We start from the raw sequence: 25,659 nt of genomic DNA, 5'->3' as shown, positions 1-25,659 counted from the left end.
ATGATCTATGTCTCTCTCTCATCGATTTTTCTAACTCTCTATCTCTCTCCCTTCCTCTCTGTAAAAAGTTAATAAAATATATTAAAAAAAAAAAAAGATTTCATCTGGATCCGGGGAGGCCTCCCCAACAGAGGGGTCAGGCCTCCAGCGCCAGATTCTCCCGTGGAAATATATCAACGTGGGGTCCCTGGGGGACAGATTCCACTCGTCAGCCAGGAGCTGATGTGGCACTTGGGAGAAGCTGTGGGCCAGAGGACACCACCCTCTGGGTATTTTTTGAGAGGTCCGGATCCAGCCTATAGGTGAACTGACCTTTGCTTTGACTTTTGTAAAACCAGTCTGTTGAGCATCTCTCCGAGGGCAGTGAGCCCCACAATGTCACCGCACAGCCGAGAGAATTCCAGTGAGCCCACTGGGCATGCCCCTCCTTAGCTGTTCCGCAGGCTCTGCAGTTCCTGCTGCCTTGGGCAGGAGGCCCGGAGAGGAAGAAAGCTGAGGGCTTGGCCTATAATCTCCCCTCTTGACCTAGTGTTTACACAGCAGAGTAGAAAGTGCTAGAAATGCCCTCCCACACACACACTTTTACTTTGACAAAATGACATTATAACACGTGTGTATATGTTTTAAAAGTATTACACAGGGCCCTGGCTGGTGTGGCTCAGTTGTTTGGGCGTCATCCCTTGTACCAAAGGTCACGGTTTCGCTTCCTGGTCAGGGCACTTACCAAGGTTGTGAGTTCAATCCCCAGCTGGGGTGCATGCAGGAGGCAACCAGTGGATATTTCTCTCTCACACTGTTTCTCTCTCTCCCTTTCCCTTCTCTCTCTCTCTCTCATCTCAAATAAATAGATAAATAAACAAATAAATAGATAAATAAATAAATACTAATTAGTTTTTTTTTTTTTAATATTACATAGTGCCCTAACCAAAATAGATAAATAAACAAATAAATAGATAAATAAGTAAATACTAGTGTTTTTTTTTTTTAATATTACATAGTGACCTAGCCAGTTTGGCTCAGTGGATAGAGCATCAGCCTGCGGACCAGCTTTGATTCCTGTCAAGGGCACGTGCCCGGGTTTGAAGCTCAATCCTCAGTAGGGGGCATGCAGGAGGCAGCTGATCAATGATTCTCTCATCATTTTTGCTTCTATCTCTCTCTCCCTCTCCCTTCCTGAAATCAATTTAAAAAATATTACATAGCTTTGTAAGCGTACATATATGTATACTTACGTTAACAATGTTATCATTAACCATGTGTTATTTTTTTTCAGACCTGCCTTTTTAAAGGCTGCAGAAAACTTCACCCTTTTGGTTAAGAACAACATCTGGTATCCAAAATTTAACTTCACCAAGTAAGTGGTGGCTGACTGTGTGAGTTCACCAGTGTTTAGGAGAGACCTTTTTTTTTTTGAGATTTTCCTCGCTTCTATTTTCTGCCTCCTCCCAACTTTAGGAGAAACATCCTCCCCAACATCACCACTACCTACCTCAAGTCGTGCATTTACAATGCCGCAACAGATCCGTTCTGCCCCATCTTCCGTCTTGGCAAAATAGTGGAGAATGCAGGGCACAGCTTCCAGGACATGGCTATTGAGGTAGGCATGGGCCCTGGCTTTGCTGGCAGTCTCCGACATGTCTCATTCAAAACAGGCTCTAAGGAAAGTACGCTTTGTCTCTGCTCGCAACCCACAGGGCGGCATCATGGGGATCCAGATCAAATGGGACTGCAACCTGGACAGGGCTGCCTCCTTCTGCCTGCCCAGGTACTCCTTCCGCCGCCTGGACACTCGGGACCAGGACCACAATGTGTCCCCCGGTAACAATTTCAGGTGGGCGTGGGCGTGGGCGTGGGCATGGGCTTGGGCTGATGGGTGGGTATGTGTAGCAGGTGATGGTGACTGGATCACTCCCCAGTGGGGGCATCCACACCCACCTAGACTAGCACTCAGGCAGCCACCATGGGCAGATGGGAGCCGTGTGCCAGGAAGAATGCTTGGAGAGAGGCCGTGCGCCTGTGGCATCCTGGCCTGTGAGAGCCCTCCTTGCCCGCCCTTTCTTGTCTCAAGAAACATATTGAGCCTGACCTGCATGGCTCAGTGGTTGAGCATCAACCTATGAACTGGAATGTCATGGTTCAATTCCCGGTTAGGGCTTGACCCCCAGTGTGGGGTGGGCAGGAGGCAGCCAATCAATCAGGAGGCACCCAATCAATGATACTCATCGTTGATGTTTCTATCTCCTTCTCCCTCAATAAAAAAATAAAAGAAATTTACAGAATCTCACAGTTCTGAAGGGCAGAGCCCCACATCCTGGTGTCAGCGAGGCCAGGCTCCTTTCTTGCCTCTTCCAGCTTCCGGTGGCTCCCGACAATCCTTGGTGTCCCTTGGCTGGTAGACACGTCACTCCAGTCTCTGCCTTCTCCCCTCTGGGTCTCTGTCTGTGTGTCCCCTCCTCTTCTTAGAAAGACACCAGTCGTATTAGATTCAGGGCCTGCCTTAACTCAGTGTGTCCTCATCTTAGGGGCCAGGGTCCCGTTTGCCACTTTCCTGTAGCCACATACGTTTGCACCTGCCCTTTGTCGCATCTTGCACACAAGTAGCCACTATCAAAAACAGGCCCCAGGCCTTGGCTGGCTTGGTACAGTGGATAGAGCGTCGGCCTGTGGACTGAAGGGTCAAGGGCACATGCCTGGGTTGCGGGCTCGATCCCCAGTATGGGGCGTGCAGGAGGCAGGTGATCAATGATTCTCTCTCATCATTGATATTTCTTTCTCTCTCCCTCTCCCTTCCTCTCTGAAATTTAAAAAAAAAAAGGTCCCAGGAGGGGCCACCTGAGTAGGTCAGTGGTGCTTTTTGTGTTGCATTTGTCTCCCTCTAGTGGTGACATGGGGAATCAAATGCACATGTGATCTGCAGTCCTTTTGAACCATCTGGCTCACAGATAGAAAGGCAGATGTTTGAATCTTTTCCTAAGCAAGGAGTTCGAACTGTGCTGCTCTGTCTCTACCCTCACACAGTTCTTGTAGAAACCACTGGACTGGAACTCCAAAACAGAGAGAAGCCAATGGGACCCTCTCCAGGACAGCCCTCCCCCGACTCCTGCCAGCATCAGGCCCTGCCCAAGTCCCAGGCCTGGGCCATGGCACAGGGACAGATCACGAGCCAAGAGTTTAGGTTCTGGGATTCCCTGAATAAAACAGGCAGCACATGGTATCACGTCTCAGTGGTTCTCCCTCAGCCATTTCCTTGTGTGTGTGTGTGTGTGTGTGTGTGTGTGTGTGTGTTTTAAGGCTTTGAGACAGTTCACATACCACAGTTCACCCATTTGAGGTATAGAATTCTGTTTTCAGTACATTCACCGAGTTGTGCACCTACCACCACAGTCAGTTTTAGAACATTTCCATCACCCGTACTCTTTAGCTTTCACCTCTCTGTCCCCCTCACCCCAGCCCCTGGCAACCTCTCATCTACTTTCTGTTTCAGCATTTGCCTATCCTGGACTGTCATATGAATGGAGTCGTACAGCATGTGGCCCTCTCTGTCTGGTTTCTTTCACTCAGCATCATGTTTCTTTAGAGATTTATCCATGCTGTAGCATTTATTAGCACTTCATCTCTTTTTATAGCCAAATGACATTCCGTTGTGTGGATAGACCACATTTATCCATTTATCCGTTGATGGAGCAATGGTTCTTTAAAAAAAAAAAAAAAAAAAAGTCCAGTGCTGATGCTGGGAGATACCAGCCTCACAGTCTTGGAGGATGCTGATGGCCGGCGACATCCCTTCGTGACCAGGGTCTCCTTGAGAGGCAGGTGGCTCTGCTGCCAGGAGGGAAGGACATTCAGAGCTAGAGGTTCCGGTTGAAGACATAGGAGGCCGCCGTGTTAGGAGAGCGGGAAGCTTTGTCACCAAGCCAGTCCTCCTGCTGTGTGGCCCACCCACACAGGAGCCGGGAGAGGCCCCGAGGTGCTCATCAGGCAGAGCCAGCCTTTGGCCGGTGCCAATGCTGCAAGGCCTCAGGGAGGGGGCGGGGAGGATTCTGCTGTCACATCACTGGCCCAGGACCCAGAGGGCAGATCCGGCCACGGTTTCCCACTGCTATGCCTTCCCCTCACCTGTTTCCCTCCCCAGGTTTGCCAAGTACTACAACGACCTCACTGGCACGGAGCACCGCACACTCATCAAGGCCTACGGCATCCGCTTCGACATCATCGTGTTCGGAAAGGTAGCCTGGCTGCCAGCTCCTCACCCAGACCCTGCCAGTCCCTCTTCTGGGTGGGCCAGGGGCGAGGTGTCCTCTCCCCACTCTTTACCTGCCCTTTATCCACCCCTATCACAACCCTTTTTTCCCCCCGTCCTTTGCAGGCTGGGAAATTTGACATCATCCCAACCATGATCAACATTGGCTCTGGCTTGGCGCTCTTCGGGGTGGTGAGCGACCTAGACTCTGTTCACCCCTGGGCTGGGGCCCTCTGCAGTGGTTAGCACAGCAGGCAGGCCCCTCAGCTGAAGGCCTGGCCTTCCCTTCCACCCTCTGGGCTTCTTTCCCGCCCCCACCCCCACTTCCCCTTCCGGAGGACTGCACCCCTCAGGGCCTGGCCTTCTCCACCTAGGTGGAGGAGAATTTCTTTTCCTTGGAAGATCCCAGGCGCCGAGAAACAGGGACTAACACACCCTGGCTCGTTCTTTCAGGCCACAGTGCTGTGTGACGTCATAGTCCTCTACTGCATGAAGAAAAGATACTACTACCGGGAGAAGAAGTACAAATACGTGGAAGAGTACGAGCAGGTAGACCACCCCCCGAACTTATCTCACTCGCCTCCGGCACCAGTGGTGACAACACTGAGCGCTGGGCCTGACACCCCCGGCAGTCCCACGCCACCCGTGGCACCTGCTCCAGCTCTAGAACACCGGCCCTAGTCCTTACTTCACATGGACCCACTCTTTAAAATCTAGCCTGACCGGTGTGGCTCAGTGGTTGAGCATCAACCTGTGAACTGGGAGGTCACAGTTCGATTTCTGGTCAGGGCACATGCCCGGGTTGCGGGTTCCATTCCCAGTCATGTGGGAGGCAGCCAATCGATGATTCTCTCTCATCATTGATGTTTCTCTCTCTCTCTCTCCCTTCCTCTCTGAAATCAATAAAAAAAAATTAAAAACATTTTTAAAAATAAAATTTAGCCTTCTTTTAATGGGTGACATCTCTGGTGAGTTATGATAACATATTACAACAGAACTGCCTTGCATAGCAAAAGGGGTTGGGAACCATGCTCTGCAGCCACTGCACTAGGACCAACTTGAGTGCGTGCAGCTATGAAGGGCTGTCCCAAGTCCTCGGTAAAAGCACCTGGCCATCGCCACCCAGAATGCTCCAGGCTTGCCTGCGGGCAGCAGCACTGGATGAGTGTATGTTTATCCATAAGCATATCAATTAATGGCAAATATGTCATTTTTTGCAGGGTATCAACAATGAGATGGACCAGTAATGTCTACCCCACATCTGGGCTCCCCACGGCACTCATCAAAGCAAAGGAGTAATCAAAGAGAAGGGAGAAAAGGCTTCCATGGCACCCCAGGGAAAGTCCGAGATTCTGAGTCAGTTTCCACTCCACAAGTCCTTCAGGGTTGCCCAGCTGCTCCCGTTTTGTGTTGCAAGATGTGCATCGTTAACCACCCTGTTCTTGGCTGGGTCACCTTTGCTGACCCTTCAACTCGGGATCCTTTGGGTGAGCTGTGGCCCCAGAGCAGTGATGCTGCTGTAGCCACAGGGCTGGGGCCTTCTCCAGAGCGGGCTCTCTCCAGCTCTCCTGGGGCGCCCCCTGCAGGGCAGGTCCAGCGGTGCAGGTGCAAGGACACGTGGCATGCACACCTGCTCTCCCCCTGCCAGACTTTGTCGGTGTAATCATGAGGCGGAGTTAGTGTTTCTCTTTTGAGAAGAGGTATGTTGAGATGACTGAGGATCAAACATTAAAACAAATGATTTTCTTAATCTCCATCTGCGTGGTTTCCTAGCACGCGCTAAAACGTTCTTCTTTCCACCCCTAGTAAATCCGTTTGTTGTCCCAGCCCATTGTGCTCAGTCTGTTGCTGGAGCCTGGGTACTTTTTCCCTACTTCAGCTTTCTCTTAAAGGCCCAAGGATTTTGATCTTCATCAGGCTGTGTTCTTGCAGAGTTTACAAGATTTCTTTTCTCTAGGGACAGCTCGCCTCACCCGTGGTTACAATTTCCCTAATATGACAGCACTATATACACTCTAGGGGGCACATTTTTAGGCAACATGACAACGGCTTCTCTTCCCCTGACCCCATTTGCTTTCCAGAAGCTTCTAACCAGAAGCAGCACCACCTCCACCTCCGTTGCCACTAGTGTGAAATGTTAATGAAGCTATTTCTAGTTTAGCCTTCACACTGACTTCATTCTGCACCAGGTGTTCAAGGTCTCCCTAAAGAAAACATTTTGCCCTCCCCCTCGTCATGCATTCATTTCCGAGCACTGAAGGAACAGCTTATTTTTAAAGGGCTCTGCTTCTGGTGGGCAAATGACCAACTTGGGCTGTTCTTACTTTGGGGGGCGGCGGTAGGTTTATTGTCCCTGGCTGGGGTGGCTCAGTTGGTTGAATGCCATCCAGCGCACATGCCTAGGTTGCAGGCTCGATGCCCAGTAGGGGTATGCAGGAGGCAGCCAATTGATGTTTCTCACTCATTGATGTTTCTCTCTCATCCATGTTTCTCTCTCCCTTCCTTTTTCTCTAAAACCAATAAAAACATTTTTTTTTAAAAAAAGGTTTACTGAACCCCTCTGAAAAAACTCTGGTTCATGCTACCTTTTTTTTGAAAAACGCCCACTTAAACCTACAGCTCAAAGGGAGCTGGAAGTTTTAGGAATGGCTTCGAACCTTGCAGGCTAAGGAGTGATGGTTACTGGAGTGGGGGAGACTCCTTTTGGCCCCCCTCTTTCTAAGACAGAATGCTAAGGCCAGTTGGGGTGACGGCTGGGGGCTGGGGGTGGCATTGCTTATTTCATTTACCAGAGTCACCTTTGGTTCAGCTATGTCCCCACTTGATGGCACTGCCTCTTAGGTAGGGGCCCTTGCATCTGAAATGGGCTTCCGGGAGTCTCTGGAACCCCTAAAACTTCGCAAAGTTATGCAGCTGTGTGCATTCTTTCAGCTTCCATCAGATTCCTTTTAACCACCCCAAGGTGCTAATTGCAAACTGACCAGGCCCATCCGTGCCTAGGTTCTCAGTGTGGGAACACCTGCTTTTGACTCTTAGCGGTCAGTATCGTTGGATTTCTGCAGCGATGGAGCAGGAAGCTTTCAGACTTCATCTGCTGCCTTTGATAACAGAAAACGGAGATGCAAAGCCAAGCAAGCACCCTCAGCCTCTAGTCCAGAGAAACCACTCATTCCAAAACAGTCTCCAGATGGCTGAAACCGGTTTGGCTCAGTGGATAGAGCATCGGCCTGTGGACTGAAAGGTCCCAGGTTCGATTCTGGTCAAGGGCATGTACCTGGGTTGCGGGCACATCCCCAGTGGGAGATGTGCAGGAGGCAGCTGATCGATGTTTCTCTCTCATCGATGTTTCTGACTATCTCTCTCCCTTCGTCTCTGTAAAAAATCAATAAAATATATTTTTAAAAAAACAAAAACAAAAAACAGTCTCCAGACACCATGAAAACTGACAATGGTGGAAATGCTGTAAAACACTGACTTTGCCGACAAGCTCGGGCAAAGGCGATGACCCATAAAATGGGGTTATAATACCTACTGTGTGAAATGTCATGTAGCAGGCCTACCCAGTCGGGCATTTGATGTCTCATTAAAACTAGCTGCTCACCTGTTTGATCTCCACCAGAAAAATCAAACAATTGCCTGCCTGCTGGAGCCGTGTTTCTCAAACTTCAGCATGCAGACCAGCCACCTGGGGATCCTAAGCGAGGCCTGGGAGTCTGCATTCCTAATCCACTTCCCAGTGCAGCTGACACTGCTGGTCTGGGGACCACACTCTGAGCAAGACACCAAGACATGCTTAAATTAGGGATGAGTAACGTAACGCTGGATACATTAGCCTTGACCTGGCATTTGATCTCACGTCGACCTAAGGAAGGAAAACAGAGGTAAGGACAGAGGTCCTAGACTCGGGGGTGCTGACTTAACGACCAACAGAAAAATCCCAAGGAGGCCAGCTTTGCACCATTTTGGCTGTCTTGTTTATTTCAAGTTTACAGAGAAGCTTAAACATCTGTGGAAAAACACCAAAGGCTTATTTTTCTCTCAAGTTCATGTCTTTTTAAGTGATAAATACACAGTATTTAACTTTGTACACCTGATAAAAGGAAAATGCATAGTAGAAAGGATCAGGAATGAAACAGAAGCATCGGGCAGTAAATCAATCACAGGATAGAAAAGTCAGCAGTCCCACGAAACTCGGCCCGTAAAGCTGGAGGGAAGATGGGGACCGACGACCTTGGAACCTTTCCCTAGCACCTTAGAAATAAGTGGAGGTCATGGTTCTTCCCCCCTGGCAACGAACAACTCCCCTTTGGAAGATGGGTGAGAGTGAGAGTGACAGGTCGGACCTATGTGTCTGAATGCACAGGTATTCGCCTCCTTGGTCCAGAAAGGCTTTGAGGACGGGAGCCCTAACTCCAGGAAAGGCCAGACTAGCGGGGAGACAGCCTCTCGGGCCCCCAGTGCCGACAAGGGGCTAGATAAGGCTTTATGGGAGCCACTGGTACGCCAGCGGAATAGAGGGGGAGCCGGGGGTGAACAACAGGGCAGAGGAAAAGATGGCAAAGTTGTGCTTCCTTCAAGGCCCGGATGCAGGCCACAGGTTGCTTACACACCAAAGTGGTCCCACAGATGAGCCAGCAACGGGAGAAACGGACGGGCAGCCTTTTGGCTCACCTGCAACGCTGCTCCTCATAGCTCCCCCTCTCCTGATAGCTGGCTTTTGAAAAACCAATGTTTGTGCTCCAAGGGAGTGGGGTAATTAACACCTTATGGTACAGGCCTCTCTGCTTAGTTTGAAAAAAAAAAAAAAAAAAATTAAAATAATAATAATAATAATAAAGTTATGAACTTGGGCCTCCCCCAACCCACCGCCAAAATAGCTGGGCGCTGCCCGATGGTGGGCATTGCACATGTGAAACCCGTCCCAAGAGTGTCGTGGGGGCGATGGCGTTGCCCGACGCGGCTGTGTAAACACAGGAGTTCTGCAGAAGTTCTGCGCGCTGCCCGCCCTCCCCAGGACGAGCCACCCGCCAGGCCAGAGTTCACACAAACAAGCTGGGACAAACACCCAGGACCGGCAGACTTCAACCATTGCAAGGTGCTTACTGCAGCCTAACCAGGCCCCAGCTGCTCCCGGGAGGGGTGGGGCCCACACATTGAAACAGCATAGGAGGGAGGGCAGGAGGAAGTACCAGGTTACAAAAAGCAAGCAAGCAAGCAGGCGAGAGGACCCTCCATCAGACAGGTATCCTCTGCTTGTTGGGACACCAGCACTTCCTCATTCTGTATGATTGTTATAGGATCACGAGAGAAGGCTGGCTAACTGACAGTCAAGAGCTTACATTCAAGATCTACGGATGCCAAGAATGCCTGGGCTCCGAGATTCCTTGCTTCTCTCTCTCTGCAAAATGTCCTCATACCAAGGCCGTCCACACAGGAACAACGGAAAGCATGCAGTGTTTCCCCAGGTTCCACAAAGCACCGGCAATCTCCCAGGACAAAGTCTTCCCGGTTTTCCTAACCCTTGACCTTCACACTCGCCCACCTGCGGCTCTGGAAGAAGTCCCACTTGTACTGCAGTCACACTTCTCAATATCAGATGAAGGTCAAAAAAATAAACCTTTTCTCTCTGGACTTCTGACTGCGAAAGGGCAGGTCCTGTGCCAAGTCCCAGTTCCTTGGACCCTGAGGAGTGCTCTGGGTTTCCACAGCCTTCTCTCTGAGGGTGCCCTGGGGGTCTCCTAACAGAGCTTTGCTGCTACGGATGACCATTTGTGTCTCGGTCGAATGAAAGTATTTCCTAGCCGGACCTCCGGGAACTGGATGAACTGTTTGACTAATGACAACACTCAGCTAGTATTTAAGAAGAGAACAAAACGTTCAGTGTCTAGAATTACATAGGCCATAAACGAGCTAAGCCGCTAATATACAAGCGCGGGTTTCATGGGTTCCAACTCCGATCACACGCCCGAAGCCGGGGAATAGATCCTGGAAGCTCTAGAAGAGATGGTTTCTGACTTACTCTGGAGGTCAGTCTAGCTGGAGAAGTGGCCATTTTTGCTTGTTTGTTCACGCCCAAGCCATGTAATATCCATGGAAGTAGAGGATTTCACCCTGATGTTTTTGTAATTGAACGAGAGATTTGCTAAGAGAGGTCAGCCGCCTCCCTGTATGCATTCAAGTCCTTTAAGCAAAACTTCTCCCACCACCATCACGAATGCCCTTTAGGGTTGACAGTCCCCTCTGTGAAACAGTTCACCATCAAGCCCTTTCTGTTTTTCTGACAATTCCAGTCACAACAAAATAAAGTAAAATTAAAAAATGTTCAAGTCCTTCTTATAAATAGTTACATCCAAGCTCCCCGCAGCTACTGAGGGCTAGCCCTGCCTCGCTGCCCCGAGTCCACGGATCTGGAAGGTGGTGTGCTTTTAGGTTCGGCGTTTGCATGAGAAGTCACGCCCACTCTTCTCCCTTTCAAATACAGCAGCTCCCTCACTCTGTGGTCTCAGGCCATGCCTTCTGAGTTCTCAGCCAGTTTTTCACGATTTTCAAACCCCACACACATATTCTCTCGGTGTATCTGACGTGGTTCCTGGTTCACAACGAAGGATTTTTTGGCATAAAAACGTTTTAAAAAGCAAACTGTCCCAAAATGCATGTGGCTCTGCGTCTGCAACTCCTCGCACCTGCCTGTTCAGCCAGCCAGCGGCCAAGGTCAAGGTCATGGAGTGTTTTGTGGGTTGGTGTGTATTTTTTTTTGTCCCCTTTAAAACAACAAAGGAAAACAAAACAAAAAAAACCCAAACAACCAGAGATGACGGGCAAGGCTCTACACACGTGCTCAGTTTCCGTAGGACATGCTGCTATGGAAACGCAGGGTGCGTAGCCCTGGAGGTGAGACGCCCAGCATGCGAGGTCACGGGCGTCCAGCAGCTACTCCATGGCGTCGTCTGGCCGCAGAGGATGCATGCGCGTTCGCGTTCGGTGGCCAGGGCCCAAGGCCCCCCAACTCTCCACACACCGACCGCCTTTCACAAGAGCACTTCCTCCTCCCCCGCGAGGGCCGGGTCGGGCCCCTGGAGGCTGTCTTCGCTGCCGTGCTTCCTGCTCACCAAACAGAAAACCAAGGTTAAGAGCGGGCAGTGCAGGCACAGCCCGGAACCGGCACCTCCAGGTCCAAAGCTATTTACACAACCTCTTCTTCTAGATTCTCTCCCGCTTTTCTCTCGCTTAGACATGATTTTCTTTTTCTTTCTTTTTTTTTTAACCTAGACCCAAAGGGTGGAGCCTATTCCCAAACAGCTGAGCCCAGTCCCAAATTTCAGCGCCTAGCCCTGAGGAGTCCAGACAAGCCCTAGAGAGCCAACCCTACTCCCAAAGAGCCCTCCACGCTCACCGGGCTGAAGCTAGTCCTGGAAGGGCTAACCTTTCACACAAACACTCCATCCATGCTTTTGTTCCGGCCCTCCAGTCCAGTTTAAGAACCCATTGTGGCCCTCGAGTCAAAAAGTTTGCCCACCCCTGGCCTAGGGACTAAAGGGTCGAATCTAGTCTCCAACAGCCTAGCCCAGTCCCGAAGGGCCTCAGAGACAATTTTCAAAGGAGATTTGTATCCCCTCTGTAAACGGAAAACCAGCGTCCTGTGCCAACAATAGCAAGGAACCATAAGCACGCATGCAAACCTGTGGGCGTGACACCTAAAATCGCGGCACAGACAAGTACTGCCCGGGCCCCACTCCGCAGCGTGTTCATTGAGGGTGTTTGCTATCTGGACCCCCTCCCCTTCGGCTATAGTCTCTTGCAGGGCGGGAACCATGACCCTTGTCTCCTGTCACCAGGTGAACTTCTTGGGGACAGTGAGGACCGCCTGGGCTGGGCCTGGCATACAGCCAGCCTTTGGGAACCAGCTGTCAAAAGAAAACAGCACTGCCCCAGCAAACAGGCCTAAGGGACACCCCTGGCAGAGAGAAGGGCCCCCCTCTTGGCGATGTGAGGAACCAGAGCAGACCACACTGGCGGGAGGAAAGGCGTCCTTGTGTCCCAGAGAGCCAGATCCTGAAGCTCCGCAGCCAGAGCTGCCTGGGGTGACGGACAAGGGTGGAGTGATGGAATTGTGAGGGGAAATCCCTCACAGAGGCCCACACCCTCTGACACCACCAGGCACAGCTGCCCCTTTCTAAGGGAAGCCGCTGCGCTTCTCACACAGGACTCGTGCCCGTTATGTGCCGCTGGCCAGAAGGGGGACGGCCCCCACACATGGGAAGGGAAAAGGTGATGCCTGAACATTCCTAGGAAGAAACCCTCTTTGATTAAAAATCACTCATTGGCTTTATGTTTCTGCCAAACCAGAGGGGTCAAGTCTCCCAGGGATCGGTCCCTCGATGGCCAAGCAGGCCCTCGGTTTCTGCCCTCCTGGCCGGTCTTGCTGCAGATGGGACTTGGGACCAAGCCTCCAATGACTGACTAAGCCTTACAGGTCCAGAGTGCTGGACCTTTTGGACAACCAAAGCATCCCACCTGTGGGCTGGGGGCAAGGGCAGGTAACACCAGGTGTTGCTGGGACTGCAGATGAGAGAAGAAAGGGGCAGTAAAGCGCTTTGGGCCAATCTCAGTCTGTTGAAGTCTTGCAATGTTGACCTCACTGAGAATAAAAGACTAAAAACGACAGCCTTGCACACAGACAGGCAGGCAAACCCTAAAACTGAGGTTGAGAAGAGAAAGGCCACCCCATTATGCTTCTGTAGGAGGGACATATGGGAACAGCCGGTGGGGACTGAGGCAGCCTCGCAGGCTGGTGACACGTGGCTCTGATTGCTAACTGCTGCTTTCCCTGCCCCAGAGAAGCAAAAATAATCCCCCGCAAACCCTAACCGGTTTGGCTCAGTGGATAGAGCGTCGGCCTATGGACTGAAGGGTCCCAGGTTCGATTCGGGTCAAGGGCATGTACCTGGGTTGCAGGCACATCCCCAGTAGGGAGTGTGCAGGAGGCAGCTGATCGATGCTTCTCTCTCATCGATGTTTCTAACTCTCTATCCCACTCCCTTCCTCTCTGTGAAAAATCAATAAAATATATATATTTTTAAAAAATCCCCAAACAAGCATTCCTCCTACATTACCATATAAGCCCTGACTTCTAGGTATGGGTGGCCAATAAATTTCATCTCAGCCAATTCCTAACAAGAGAAAGCTGACACTTGTGCAAGTTCATCGCAGCGTCACTCATTCGTGATAGCCAAACAGCGCTCATCCCCAGAGGAATAGATAAATATAATGTGGTCTCTCCATACAATGGAATCTCTCTCAGCCGTAGAAAGGAACGAAGCACTGACACCACAGATGAGCCGTGAAAACACGATGCTGAGTGCGAAAGTCAGACACAAAAGGCTACATACTGTGTGATTCCATTTACATAAACAGCCGGAATAGGCAAATCCACAGAAGCTAAAAGTAGACTAGTGGTTGCTGGGGAACGGAGGAGTTGGGCGGCTACACAACTCTGTGAACACGCTAAACACCACTGGGCCCTGGCTGGGTAGCTCAGTTGGTTGGAGCATCGTCCCGATATGCCAAGGTTGAGGGCTCATTCCCTGGTCAGGGCGCATACAAGGATAAACAATGAATGTGTAAATAAGAGGAACAATACATCGGTCTCTCTCTCTCTCTCTCTCTCTCTCTCTCTCTCTCAAATCATAAGTTAAAAAAAATTTAGATAGATACAGATATACACACACACACATATATATATACACATATATATTTTTAAATTAAACAGTAAAAATTAAAAACCACTGAAATAGAATATACACTCTAAATGGGTGAATTGTGTGGTATGTGAATTATATGTCAATAAAGCTGCATTTAAATCGCAGAAATGGCTGCCTAGAGCTCCCAGCTGAGGCTGAGGTGGTGGGTCAGGTTCGGTGGGAAGAGCTGTTACCCTCCCAGGCACTGGGGATTGAGTGGCGGAAAAGGTGCAGTTTGTCATGTCAGTCTTACAGGGACCGACATCCTCACCTGTCCTAGGAGGTGCTAACACCCGGGTTTACGTTTGGAAGAGGGATGACCACACCCTCCCCGGGGGCAGAGGATCTTACACAACTTGGCAGCAGGCGGGAAAGGGGACTTACTGTCTAGGTCTTAACCATCAGAGAAAGGGGGGATGCTGGAGAGGCAGCAGGCAGAGCCACAGATACAGCATGCCTGGGCAACCCAGAGCAGGGGCAGCCCCGGTGCCACTGACAGGTCCTGAGCATAGGTGGGTGCCCAGCTGGGTCGTGGGACCTGAGTGGACTCATGGGCATTCCGGGTGGAGCGCCATGCACCTGCAGCCCCAGCTCACATGCACGCCTGCCGTCGGGTCCAAGCCCCTGGTGCCCTGCTTTTCAGTCCAGAGGCCCAAGGTGAGCCTGGGCGCAGCAGGAAGGCCCGTCCGCTGCCCACCAGGGTGGGGGTGCCCGTGCTCTGCAGCTGCCCCCGCCCCCAGGCCCCGGCAGAGGCTACTGTGCAGGCAGGCAGGCTTTACCTTGGACTCAGACAGGGGCTCCCATTCCCTGGTTGGTTTTTTGCTGGAATCGCCAGAGGGGAGGGAAAAGGGAAGTGAGAAGGGACAGTTGGGATCCATGGGATGCCCGTCCCCCACCCCTGGGACACTCAGACCCCAAATCCCGCTTGGCAGAGCTGTTGCCAGGGTGATTATGAGGACACTGCTCTGCTGAGACACGTGGGGCCCCTCATGGGGGACACGGGCTTGCTCACCCAGCACAGAGCTGAATGCCCCATCAAGCACGCCTGCTTCTGGGCCACAAAAGTGCTTTCTGATTGTCAAGAGCTCCCCAGTTAAAGTGAAACTCCCCTGAGAAAGGTAAAACTTCTGGGTGGGTACGCTGTGAGCACAAGGCGGCCGGCTGAGCCAGGGTGGGCGAGACCACAGCCAGCAGCTGCTCTGGCCTCCCCAGTGTGCCCGGGTCTGAGTCTTTCCAGCTGGAACCGCTCCAGGGATGGGCCCGGGCAGAGTGGGCTGCACAGGGCTACGCTGCACTTGGCCCCAGCTACCCACCCCAGGAAGGCAGGTGGACACTCACCTGAGCAGGTTTCCGGGCGCCGACAGCGAGCGTTCCTCCCGCCGGCTGCAGTCAAACGGGTTCCCGAAGGAGCGTTTTCGAATCATGGTCTTCACCAGGATCTGAAGGGGAGAAGAGGAGGCTCAGCCACCGGGAGGTGGGAGTCCAGGTAACATCCTCCCTCATGCCGACTCCCTCATCCTTCCTCCCCCAGCTGCTGGGGCTTGTGGCCTTTGGGAGACACTGGGCAGCACCTGGGATATCGCAGCCAAAGCCATCACCGATTCTGATTGGTCCACTCCCAACACCTCCCATGGCTCCCTGGCTGCCAACAAGAGAAGGTCCCAACTCCTTGGTCTGATGTTCAAGTCAGGTCACAATCGAGTCTTGGCCTGCCCACCCCCCGGGACCCTGTGCTCCAGGAGAGCTGGCCTGCACCTGGTCCTGTGTCTCACCTGAGCCATCGTGGGTGTGCCCTCCTGGCTCATTGACCTGCCTCTGCATTCGGTGAAAGCCTTCTATGACCACACCCACAAAACCCCAACTATTGCTCTCCAGGTAAAAGGGAGCTATACTTTTTAAAAATTAAAATATAATTCCCACAGTATCAGACTCGCTATTTTATAGGGTACAATTCCATGGTTTTAAGTAGATTCGTTTCGGCACTCTATAATTTCAGAACATGTCCATCACCCCACAAAGACACCCTGTCCCCATTAGCAGTCAGTCCCCACCTCCCCGGCCTCCCGGGCCCTGGCACACACCAATCTGCTCTCTGAATGTCGCTCTTCTGGACATTTCATGTGAAAGGAACAACACAGCATGTGACCTTTTGTGTCTAGTTTCTTTCACTCGGCATAATGTTTTTGAGGTTTATAATAAGCTGTATCAGTATTCCATTCCTTTGCATGGATATAAATTTTATTAATTCATCGATTGGTGGACATTTCGGCTGTTTCTCCTTTTGGGCTATTATGAATAATGCTGCTATGAACACGTGTCCAAGTTTTTGTGTGGGCATGTTTTCCACACAAAATGTTTTCATTTCTCTTGGGTGTGTACCCAGGAATGAAATTCTTAGATTACATGGTAACTATGTTTAATGTTTTGAGGAACTGCCAGACTGTTTTCTGCAGTGACTGTGCCATTGTATATCCCCACCAGCAACATGCAAGGATGCCATTGTCTCAGGGGATTGCGTTTTAGGCAAGGAGACACGCCTGCCCAAGGGTTAAGCACGAAAAGAAAAGATCCGCAAAGTCCACTCTCCGCATGGGATCTTTCCAAGGCCCACCCTGATCATGCTGCTCCCGATTCAAATCCTGCAGGGGCTTCCCACACATCTCAGCGCACAGCCGATCCTCCCAGGGGGCCTTCTCAACCCATCACCTGGCCCACGTCCCCCCTTAGGGACACACCTCGAGGCCCCTCAGTTACACAGTACATCTAGTTGTTGACTGTGTGCCCCTACAGGATGGCAGGTGCCCTGTCGGTTTTATCCATCATGGTACCCCTGCTCCCAGCACAGGCCTGAGAAACCACTCAAGTGCTTCCTGAATAGTCAGGGACTAGTTCAGACTCGGGGGCAGACACCTTCTCCCAAGAACATCCCAAGCCTGGAACAGAATCACCCACGGTGGGCACCGGGATCTGACGCCAGCCGCCTGCCCCACTATGGGCACAGGACGTGGGTGCAGTGGGTGGATGAGAAAGAGTGAGTGGGTGTGGGTGAGTTTTTAACAGTGAAGGTCATGCAGAGGCTCCAGGTGGGGGAGGAGGAGGAGGATGTGAATGGGGCTCAGGATTTGGAAGAAGGAGAGAGAAAGTGTGTGAGGAAGCAGGGGGGAGAGGTGCAAAGCTGGAGAGAAGGAGCCAGCATTTGGGCTCCTACAGGGGCAGTCACTCGAGGCCCCTCCCGGAGCCCAGGGCCCTGCCTGTCTACCGGGGCCGGTGCTGGACAAACGCAGCCCAGGGCTTTGGAGGTGGCCATGGCGGGTGGCCAGCTGGACTCTCACAGGACTGCTGCCTGGATCCGGGTCCCTGAGGGTCCTGGTCTCCCACCTGGAGCCAGGCACCCTGATGGGTAGGGGATTGGCAAGTGGGTGACTCCCAGAGTCTCCGGGGTTAAGCCTGAGGGACTCCACATTCTGGCTCCTTCTTCCTGGGTTAGGATGCAAGTGTGAGGCCATAAAAGGGGCTGGTGACTCGGGATCAAAGCCCCACCCTCCTGAGTTGGGAAGGATTTTCTGCAGCATGTGAAGTGGCAGCCCCTCTGCTCGCCCGGGAGCTATGCACATGGCAGACGTGAGATGAGTTAAGCCGTTCGCTCTGGAGACTGGAGATGCACCGGGTGAGAATCTCGCTCATAGACCTCGGCTCCAGCTCCATCCCTGGCACCCGCCCTGGTCCTTCTCCTGTTCCCGCCATGCTCTGAAAGCAGGAATTCCGGGAGGGGCAGTGGGATCCTGGGAGAGGGGCTACCCCTCTACGGTACATGGGGACCTGGCTACAGATAGAACTGAGGCCAGAAGATATGGGCACCTGTCCTGATGTGCGCCCAAGGCCCGAGGCTGGTGACAGTGGGTCTGGGGCAGAGCCAGCCACCCCAACCTTCAGGCCCAGCGTCTGCTCCTCAGACGCCTGCCTGCATCTCAGCCGGTCTTGGCAGGGTCCACCTCCGGCCCCAGTGGCTCCGTCCCTGCTCTCGGTCAGTGGTTCGTCCGCCTTACCACGGTCGCCAGGCTGGGAATGTGTTTGACTGAATTCTCGACCTCCTCTTCGGTCACCTCGACCAGCGTGCAGTTCTCGTCCTCCGATGGCAACGGCTCCGCCCCATGCCTCGTGACCCAGGGGTGCAGCTTCAACGAATGACAGGAGGGGTGAGGGCTGGCTCCCAGAGGCAGGACAGCGGAGCCAGGGAAGGGATGCACGAGGGGAGAGGCAGTGGCCGGAGGCCAGACATGCAAGAAAGCAGATAAGCCAAGCAGAGGGTGGCAGGGAGCAAGATGGTGGGAAACGTGGAAGAGACGAGGGACAGAGAATGGGAGGGAGCTACGAGGTGGGATGTGCACGGGCCGGATTCTCCATCTGGCCCCAGGTCTTGGCAGAAGTGATTACAATTTGGCATCTGCCACCTGCCGTTGCCCGAGGAGCACCCATCACTCCTCAGCATCTCTTCCTGATGCCTGGAAAGCTCAGCTCAGAGCAGGCAGCATCCTCCCCATTTTACAGAAGGGCAAACAGAGGCTCGCGGAGGCACAATGACCACAGACCAGCTGGAAGGGCACAATACGGAGAGGACCCAGGCAGGGGTCTGGCCCCCCACCACACACCCCTAGGGTCTAAGCCCTCATCGATAACTTTTGGGGCTTCCCTCTCTTCAAATGCTAGTTAGCTAGGTGGGTAGGAGTTCCCGAAGCAAATGTGTAGATTTCCTAACGAGCCAGATGTGTGCGTGTGGCACTGGCTGGGTGTTGGGTGTAAGTGTGTGTGTGTGTGGCGGGGGTGGGGGGGTGTCGTCTCTCCTAACAGTGCTTTCTGGAACAGGGTGGAATTCAGCAGGCCAGGGTGGAGAGTGGGGTCAAACTGTTCACTAACTTCCTCCCACCCTCACTGCAATATCTCACAAAAGGATGGGCAAGGTCAAGGCAAGGGCCCAGGCCTTTGGCAGCCAGGGTGTGCAGCACAAAGAGGCCCCGGTCGGTCGGGTCCGGGGAGGGTGGATGCCATCAGCCGAAGCCAATCGGAGTGCTAGCTGCTCAGCTGGCAGCAGATCCCACTTACACAATCACAGCAACACAAGCCCCAGATCCTCCTCCTGCCCCCGCCTCCGGCGCATGGGAGGGCAGCGGTGCCAAGGAGGGCATGACGCTGTGGATGTGGGGCGGGGGGCCTGGCCAAGGCGGGGTCGAGCCAAACAATTCCAAGCAGCGGACGACGCAGGCCAAGCTGCTGGCACGCACTCCACAGGGCAGCAGTGGCCCCCAGGTACCTTGATCTCTGGCACCATGATCCTCGACTCGGGGTTCTTATCCAACATGCGGGTGATGAGGTCCTTCAAGTCCTCCGCTATGTCGGGCCTGTGGGCGAGAGACACGTCAGAAGGCTGAGAGTCAGATACGCAGGACCACTCAGGGCTCAGAGCAGGAGGTGACTCAGGACAGCCGGGCGATACTCACTGGTCCGGAAATTCCAGGGCCTGACTCTTGATCTTACTGTGTAAACACATGATCCGCTCGTCCATGAATGGGCACTGCGAAGAGAGGTCGGAGCGGCCGTCAATGGCTGGCACACCTGTCCTTGTAAAGGCCGCCCTGTGCTGGCCACTCCACATGGGTCACAACAGAGAAATAAGTAGCCCAGTGGCCTGATCTAGGAAAGGACAGTTCCCCACACACCTACTAGGTGAACAATAATAATTCCAAGAACAATTCAGAAGTCGTCACAGTAACAGCAGATTGTCAAGGGCTTAGTCAGGGCCAGTAGCAAGATTCTTTATGGTAGAATCCAGGGGCAGCTGCGTGGGTGTTTACTGTACAATTCTTTCAACTTTTCTATGTGACTGAAACTTTCTGATCAAATGTTGGGGTAAGGGGAGGAGATTACGATCCCCTTTATGTCCTCACAGGAACAGTTTCTTAAGTTTTCCTCAACAGGAGCACAAACTCACGAAGCGGGAAAATCCATGCTTTTACGGCTCACATAGTCAATCCGAACTTCAGAGTTAAAAATAGAAGCCCCTGCCCTAACCGGTTTGGCTCAGTGGATAGAGCGTCAGCCTGCGGACTGAAGGATCCCAGGTTCGATTCCAGTCAAGGGCATATACCTTGGTTGCGGGCACATCCCCAGTAGGGAGTGTACAGGAGGCAGCTGATTGATGTTTCTCTCTCATCGATGTTTCTAACTCTCTATCCCTCTCCTTTCCTCTCTGTAAAAAATCCATAAAATATATTTGAAAAAAAAAATAGAAGCCCCTAGCCCTGGCTGGTGTGGCTCAGTTGGTTGGGCGCTGTCCTGTGCACCAAAAGGTTGCCGGTTTGGCTGCCAGTTCGATTCCAAGTCAAGGCATGTGCTCAGGGTGCAGGCCTGATCCCTGGTCAGGGTGTGTCAGGAGGCAGCTGATCGATGTTTCTCTCTCCCCCTCTCCTTTCCTTTCTCTCTAAAAATCAATAAAAACATATTTTTAAAAAATAGAAGCCCCTAAATGTCAATACTATAAAAAAAGAACAAAATAAAAAAAGGAAGAAAAGAAAAAACAGTATTCCCTAAATTAAAAATGCCAAATGGACTTTAACTTCCACTCCAATTCTATGCCTCCAACAAACAGCTTCTAGGAACACTGTTGAGAACATCAAAGCGGTATCGGGCTCGGGAGAAAAAGTGCAGTCACTGATCAGTGGGGAGAGTACAGCATTTTCTGTCCTTGCCCTAAATCCATCAATTATTTACAACCTCTAAGAGCCTCTGCCAATCCGTCTGTTTTAGAAGCTCATGTTTTCAGATATGACTATCATGTACTAGATCATGTACATTTGGGAAGGCATCCTTTTTCATATTCAGATCTAACTGTGGAAATAAAAACCAGCCACACTCAGGAGGTAGGACACCCCCACCCCGTTACCTGGCCAAACACAAAGCAGTAGAGTGTCACACCCATGGCCCACACATCCAAGGCCTGCAAGAAAAAAGGAGCTGCGTGTGAGGGTACAACGGTGGTCAAGCGCACCTACCACTCTGCCTGTCCAGCCTCAACTCCTCCAGCTTTCCTTCAGGGAACCACCTCTCCTGGACTCAGTCCATGGAGGTGAGGTGGGGTTGATCCTGCCCCTCTGGGTAGGCACATGACCCAGGACTGACCAATGAGAGCACCACTTCCCCCAGCCAATGACTGGGTCAAGGATGGGCACATGACCCAGGACTGACCAATGAGAACACCACTTCCCTCAGCCAGTGACTGGGTCAAGGATGGGCACATGACCCAGGACTGACCAATGAGAGCACCACTTGCCCCAGCCAGTGACTGGGTCAAGGATGGGCACATGACCCATGCTGGGCCAATCAGAGCCAATCCCAGGATTTTTGCTCCAGCTCTTCAGAAGACCAACAGTCTTTCTACTGAGGTTGGTAAACGGATAGCAAGTAGTCTGGGGCTGCTGGTGGAACAACCCACCTGGGGGGGAAACCAATTCCGGAAAACAGACCTAAGATGGAGAGATGGATCCTGATTTGAATCTCTGTATCTAACCACCTCCCGAAGCCAAATGCACCCCACTCATCTACGTGATTTAACAGATTCACTGTTTCAGCCACAATGAGTTGGATTTCTTGCCACTTATAACCGAGAGGACCCGAATACAGGCAGAACTCAGCATCTCTGGCAGGTCCGAACCTACCTTCCCAGAGAAGATTTTCCGGGTCTCGGAGAGAGACTCGGGGGCCATGAAGGCAGGTGTGCCCACAGTGTTAGAGAGGAGCGCATCGCTGCCCTTGAACTCGTTGCTCACACCGAAGTCCGCAATCTTAATGTGCCCATCTTCTCCGACCAAGAGGTTGGAAGGTTTGATGTCCCGGTGGATGATCTTCTGGTAGTGTACTGGAAGTGGGTAGACACCAGATGGGAGAGAGGGGGCAAGGAAACCACATGAGGAGTGCCACGTGGCCCACACAGCCCAGAGATGGAGACAGGCTGGACCCCTCTGCTCTCCCACAGCTCCATCCCCTCCTGTCCTCCCCCTCTCACAGCACTGAAAAGAGGGGCTCCAATGATGTTCCCCCGTCCTCAAAAAGGAGGAGGGAAACACCAACTGCCCGTAGCAATTAGGAACAAAGTCACCCAGTGACAGAGCATGGAGTTTTTGTGGAGCTTGGCTCCCAGCTTCAAGAATCACCATTTGTGACAGCTGAATGAATATATTTTCTTTGTGGAGCTTGGCTCCCAGCTTCAAGAATCACGATTTGTGGCAGCTGAATGAATATATTTTCATTAACTCGACGGTCACAAATCTACACTCAACCTGCTCACTAAACCAGCAATGACGAGAGCAGGTCAAACTGAAGTGTGAAGCATGAAGCAAGACTGGGGACTTGGCTAACTGCTCCTGCCTGGACGTCAGCCCACGGGGGAGGCCAATCCTATAGTCTGGAAGACCCAGCTGCATGTCTGTGGTGGGGGTGAGGAGGAGGAGGAGGAGGATAGCAAGACTGGGGACTTGGCTAACTGCTCCTGCCCGGATGTCAGCCCACAGGGGAGGCCAATCCTATAGTCTGGAAGACCCAACTGCATTTCTGTGGTGGGGGTGAGGATGATGAGGATGATGATGATGATGATGATGATGACGACGATGATGACATGGGGATAGGAGGAGCAGCTTCCTATGTTGAATGTCCAGTCTGGGGCCTAGCCCTGTGTTAACTACTTCCCGCTTACACAGTCCTAATGTGACAGGCATGGGTAAGAGTCAAAATGTTTAACAACCAGAATCAGAAAACACCGGCCAATCAGAACTACTGATGTGCACTGGCTGCTGGCAGCCCTGATGAGAGACACTTTATTCCCATTTTACAGATGAGAAAACAAAGGTCCCAGGAGATAAACTGGATTCCCCTCTCAGGGTTGTGGAGCATAAGGGACAATAGAAGTAGAGCCCCTACCAGGACACTCTTGCCATTGCTCCTGATTTTCCTGGGTGGCAGGAATAGACTTTCTGCTGCCAGCAGCATGGCCACTGGCGGGTTCTCTGCAGCTTCCCCTGGCTCTGCACCTCAGACAATTCTGTTTCCCGCCCACCTCCTTGAGCTCTAGGAGGAAAATAAGAAACTCCCCATTTCCTGCCCACCCCTGGGAGAGGCTCCTCTCACAGGCCCCACTTACAGTACTCAATGCCTTTGATCAGATCCTGGAAGTAGAAACGGGCCTGGTCTTCAGAGAGCGGTTTGAGGGTGGGCACTTCCATCACAGGCCTGAAAGGTCGACACACGCATGAGAAGCAGAACCGACACCAGCCTTTGCTTTCTCACATTGCAGAGCCCAGCATCCCCTCGCTTCGCTTCACAAGCCCCAGAAGCTTTGGGCAGCAGCCCGGCCAGGGCTGGGGACACTCACCCTTGGTTGACCAGTTCAAACACTGCAGGGAAGAGAAGGGGGAAATGGTTACATTGGAAACTGGAAATCCATCTTCCTCGCCATCATCCTCTCCTCCCAACCACCCCTAAAAACACCAAGAAGCACAGAAACTAGCAGTGGGATTGGAGCGAGAAACAGCCCACTAAACCAAGCCGCTCTATGTCCTCCTTGTCTATGTTCCCATCAGGAGGCTAAGGGTCAGAGATTTCTGATGTCCTAGGACAGTGATGGCGAACCTATGACACGCGTGTCAGAGGTGACACGCGAACTCATTTTTTTGGTTGATTTTTCTTTGTTAAATGGCATTTGAATATATAAATATCAAAAATATAAGTCTTTGTTTTACTATGGTTGCAAATATCAAAACATTTCTATATGTGACACGGCACCAGAGTTAAGTTAGGGTTTTTCAAAACGCTGACACGCTGAGCTCAAAAGGTTCGCCATCACTGTCCCCGGACCCCAAACTGGCTGTACGTCTACCCCTCAAATACCCAGAGAAAACAAAGCAGGGAGACAGGAGACAGGCGGGGTCCCAGGGATATGACTGATGCTAAACTCTGTCCGTCTAAAGGGACACAACCCCCCAATGTCGATTTACTTAAGCCCAAAGAATAGCCCCAGGGGTCTTAAAAACCCTAGGACTGTTTCGATTCAAGAAAGAAACTAGCATGAACAGGTTTCAACAGCCCCTCCCCAGTTCTCCAAGCTGCTGGGCTGTGTCAGGTTATAGACCAAGAACAGTTGGTAAAATTGCTCCAACTCAGCACTCTGGGCAGATGGCCCTCGGACCCTTCCTGACTCTCGAGTCAAACCAAGACTTCGAGCTACCTAACAGAGCCCTTCTGAACTCACATTCACACAGGACATGCATGCACAGGTTTCACACCGTGTCAATTTCTTCCCAGCCCAGGGTATATGGAAACTGCCCCTGGCAACTACTGATCTGCATTGTCTCTCCGGATTTGCCTATTCTGGACATTTCCAACATAGGGAATCCTACAACAGTGACTCTTTGCACCTGGCTTTTTCACTCAGCACAAAGTTTTCATCCATGTTGTAGCATTGTTCAATGTTGTAGCATTTACCACTTTTCGTGGCTGCATACTGTTCCACGTGCGGACAGATCACATTGTGTTTATCCAGTCATCAGTTGATGGACATTTGGGCTGCTTCTACTCTTTGGCTGGTGTGAATAATGCTGCTGTGAACGTTCGTGTACAAGTATTTATATGGATCGCTACTTTCAGTTCTTTTGAGTATGTACCCTGGAGTGGAATTACTGAGTGACGTGGTATAATCATTTTAATTTTGTTCTGCTTGGACAAACAGAACTGGGAATGCGAAGCTATACTTTACGAAGTGAAAACATCGCATAGCGAGTTTCAAAATCAAGTAGGGGTGGCATTGTCTGTTGTTCTAGAATCATCCTACCCACATCGGAGTCAATGTATGGAAGAAACCAAAAAGTTCTTCAAAGCTCTCCAAGGGCTGAGGTGAAAGGACAAAAGCCTCAGACAAAAGCAAGGCTTAAAAGTTCGACCCAGAAAAGGAACTTGCCTCCCCCAGGGCCCCTTCCTATCTTTTCAGTTCATCAACCAGCATCGAGCAAAACAGAGATCGGGCAGCTCCGCCCTGGCTTCAGACTGTGGCTAAAAGCCGAGGCAGCAGCACTGAAGATAAAGCCACAGAGAGGAGCGCGGGTGCCCCAGCTCTGGCCTTGCCTGCCTCGGTTATATAAGTCTCAACTCTCAAGAACTGCCTCATGAATTTCTGCGCCTCCCTCCCTCCCACCCAAGCACCATAAATCAGCTGGCATGGGGGAAGCTGGCCTGCTGAAACAGGTCTATTTTCAGTGGCTCACAGTTGAACCACGCTTGCGGCTGAGCGGTGGGTGGGACGTTTCTAACCTCTAGAAATGCTGGTCATGTCTTCCACCCTTTGGGGTCTGGCCTGCAGCTGCAGGACCCTTGCTGATACCTCCCTACGGGCCTCACGGGTCATCCTGGAAAGATTTCCAAAACCACTGGAATCAAATACCAAAGGTCAGCCTGGCTCCTTGTCACACCACCACCTTAACAAGTGAAAAACACCCGGCTGGTGTGGCTCAATGGTAGAGCATCAACCCAGGAACCAGGAGCTCAGGGTTCCATTCCCGGTCGGGGCACACGCCCAGCTGTGAGCTCGATGGCCAGGTTGCAGGCTCGATCCCCAATGTGGGGCGTGCAGGAGGTAGCCGG

General features: G+C 51.9%; 2 protein-coding genes across 4 annotated transcripts in view; one reads left to right on the top strand and one right to left on the bottom strand.

The window, feature by feature from the left end:
* P2RX4 (purinergic receptor P2X 4) overlaps positions 1-5,994 on the top strand; it is a 20,954-nt gene extending 14,960 nt beyond the window's left edge. Inside the window, exons 3-9 of one of the 3 annotated variants that reach the window (XM_015567343.1) lie at positions 1,274-1,354; positions 1,456-1,597; positions 1,695-1,831; positions 4,133-4,226; positions 4,367-4,432; positions 4,694-4,789; positions 5,461-5,994. In XM_015567343.1, coding sequence (XP_015422829.1) covers positions 1,274-1,354; positions 1,456-1,597; positions 1,695-1,831; positions 4,133-4,226; positions 4,367-4,432; positions 4,694-4,789; positions 5,461-5,487 — 643 coding nt within the window. In that variant the 3' untranslated portion in view covers positions 5,488-5,994. Of the gene's footprint in view, positions 1-1,273; positions 1,355-1,455; positions 1,598-1,694; positions 1,832-4,132; positions 4,227-4,366; positions 4,433-4,693; positions 5,031-5,460 lie in introns of those variants that run through there. The other 2 variants (XM_015567341.1, XM_015567342.1) reach the window with 2 other exon arrangements.
* Positions 5,995-9,041: 3,047 nt separating this feature from the next.
* The window catches only part of CAMKK2 (calcium/calmodulin-dependent protein kinase kinase 2, beta), a 41,969-nt gene continuing 25,351 nt past the window's right edge, over positions 9,042-25,659 (bottom strand). Inside the window, exons 10-19 of the mRNA XM_006768991.2 lie at positions 23,399-23,420; positions 23,168-23,256; positions 21,690-21,889; positions 20,918-20,971; positions 19,476-19,549; positions 19,289-19,376; positions 18,027-18,155; positions 15,319-15,419; positions 14,760-14,802; positions 9,042-11,341 (exon numbers count right to left, since the gene is read on the bottom strand). Coding sequence (XP_006769054.1) covers positions 11,171-11,341; positions 14,760-14,802; positions 15,319-15,419; positions 18,027-18,155; positions 19,289-19,376; positions 19,476-19,549; positions 20,918-20,971; positions 21,690-21,889; positions 23,168-23,256; positions 23,399-23,420 — 971 coding nt within the window. The 3' untranslated portion in view covers positions 9,042-11,170. The remainder of the gene's footprint in view (positions 11,342-14,759; positions 14,803-15,318; positions 15,420-18,026; positions 18,156-19,288; positions 19,377-19,475; positions 19,550-20,917; positions 20,972-21,689; positions 21,890-23,167; positions 23,257-23,398; positions 23,421-25,659) is intronic.

The sequence above is a fragment of the Myotis davidii genome, unplaced genomic scaffold (genome assembly GCF_000327345.1).
Source record: "Myotis davidii unplaced genomic scaffold, ASM32734v1 scaffold223, whole genome shotgun sequence".
Classification (NCBI taxonomy): domain Eukaryota; kingdom Metazoa; phylum Chordata; class Mammalia; order Chiroptera; family Vespertilionidae; genus Myotis; species Myotis davidii.
Note: the sequence above shows the minus strand (reverse complement) of the source record. Positions and strands in the feature narration are given on the sequence as shown.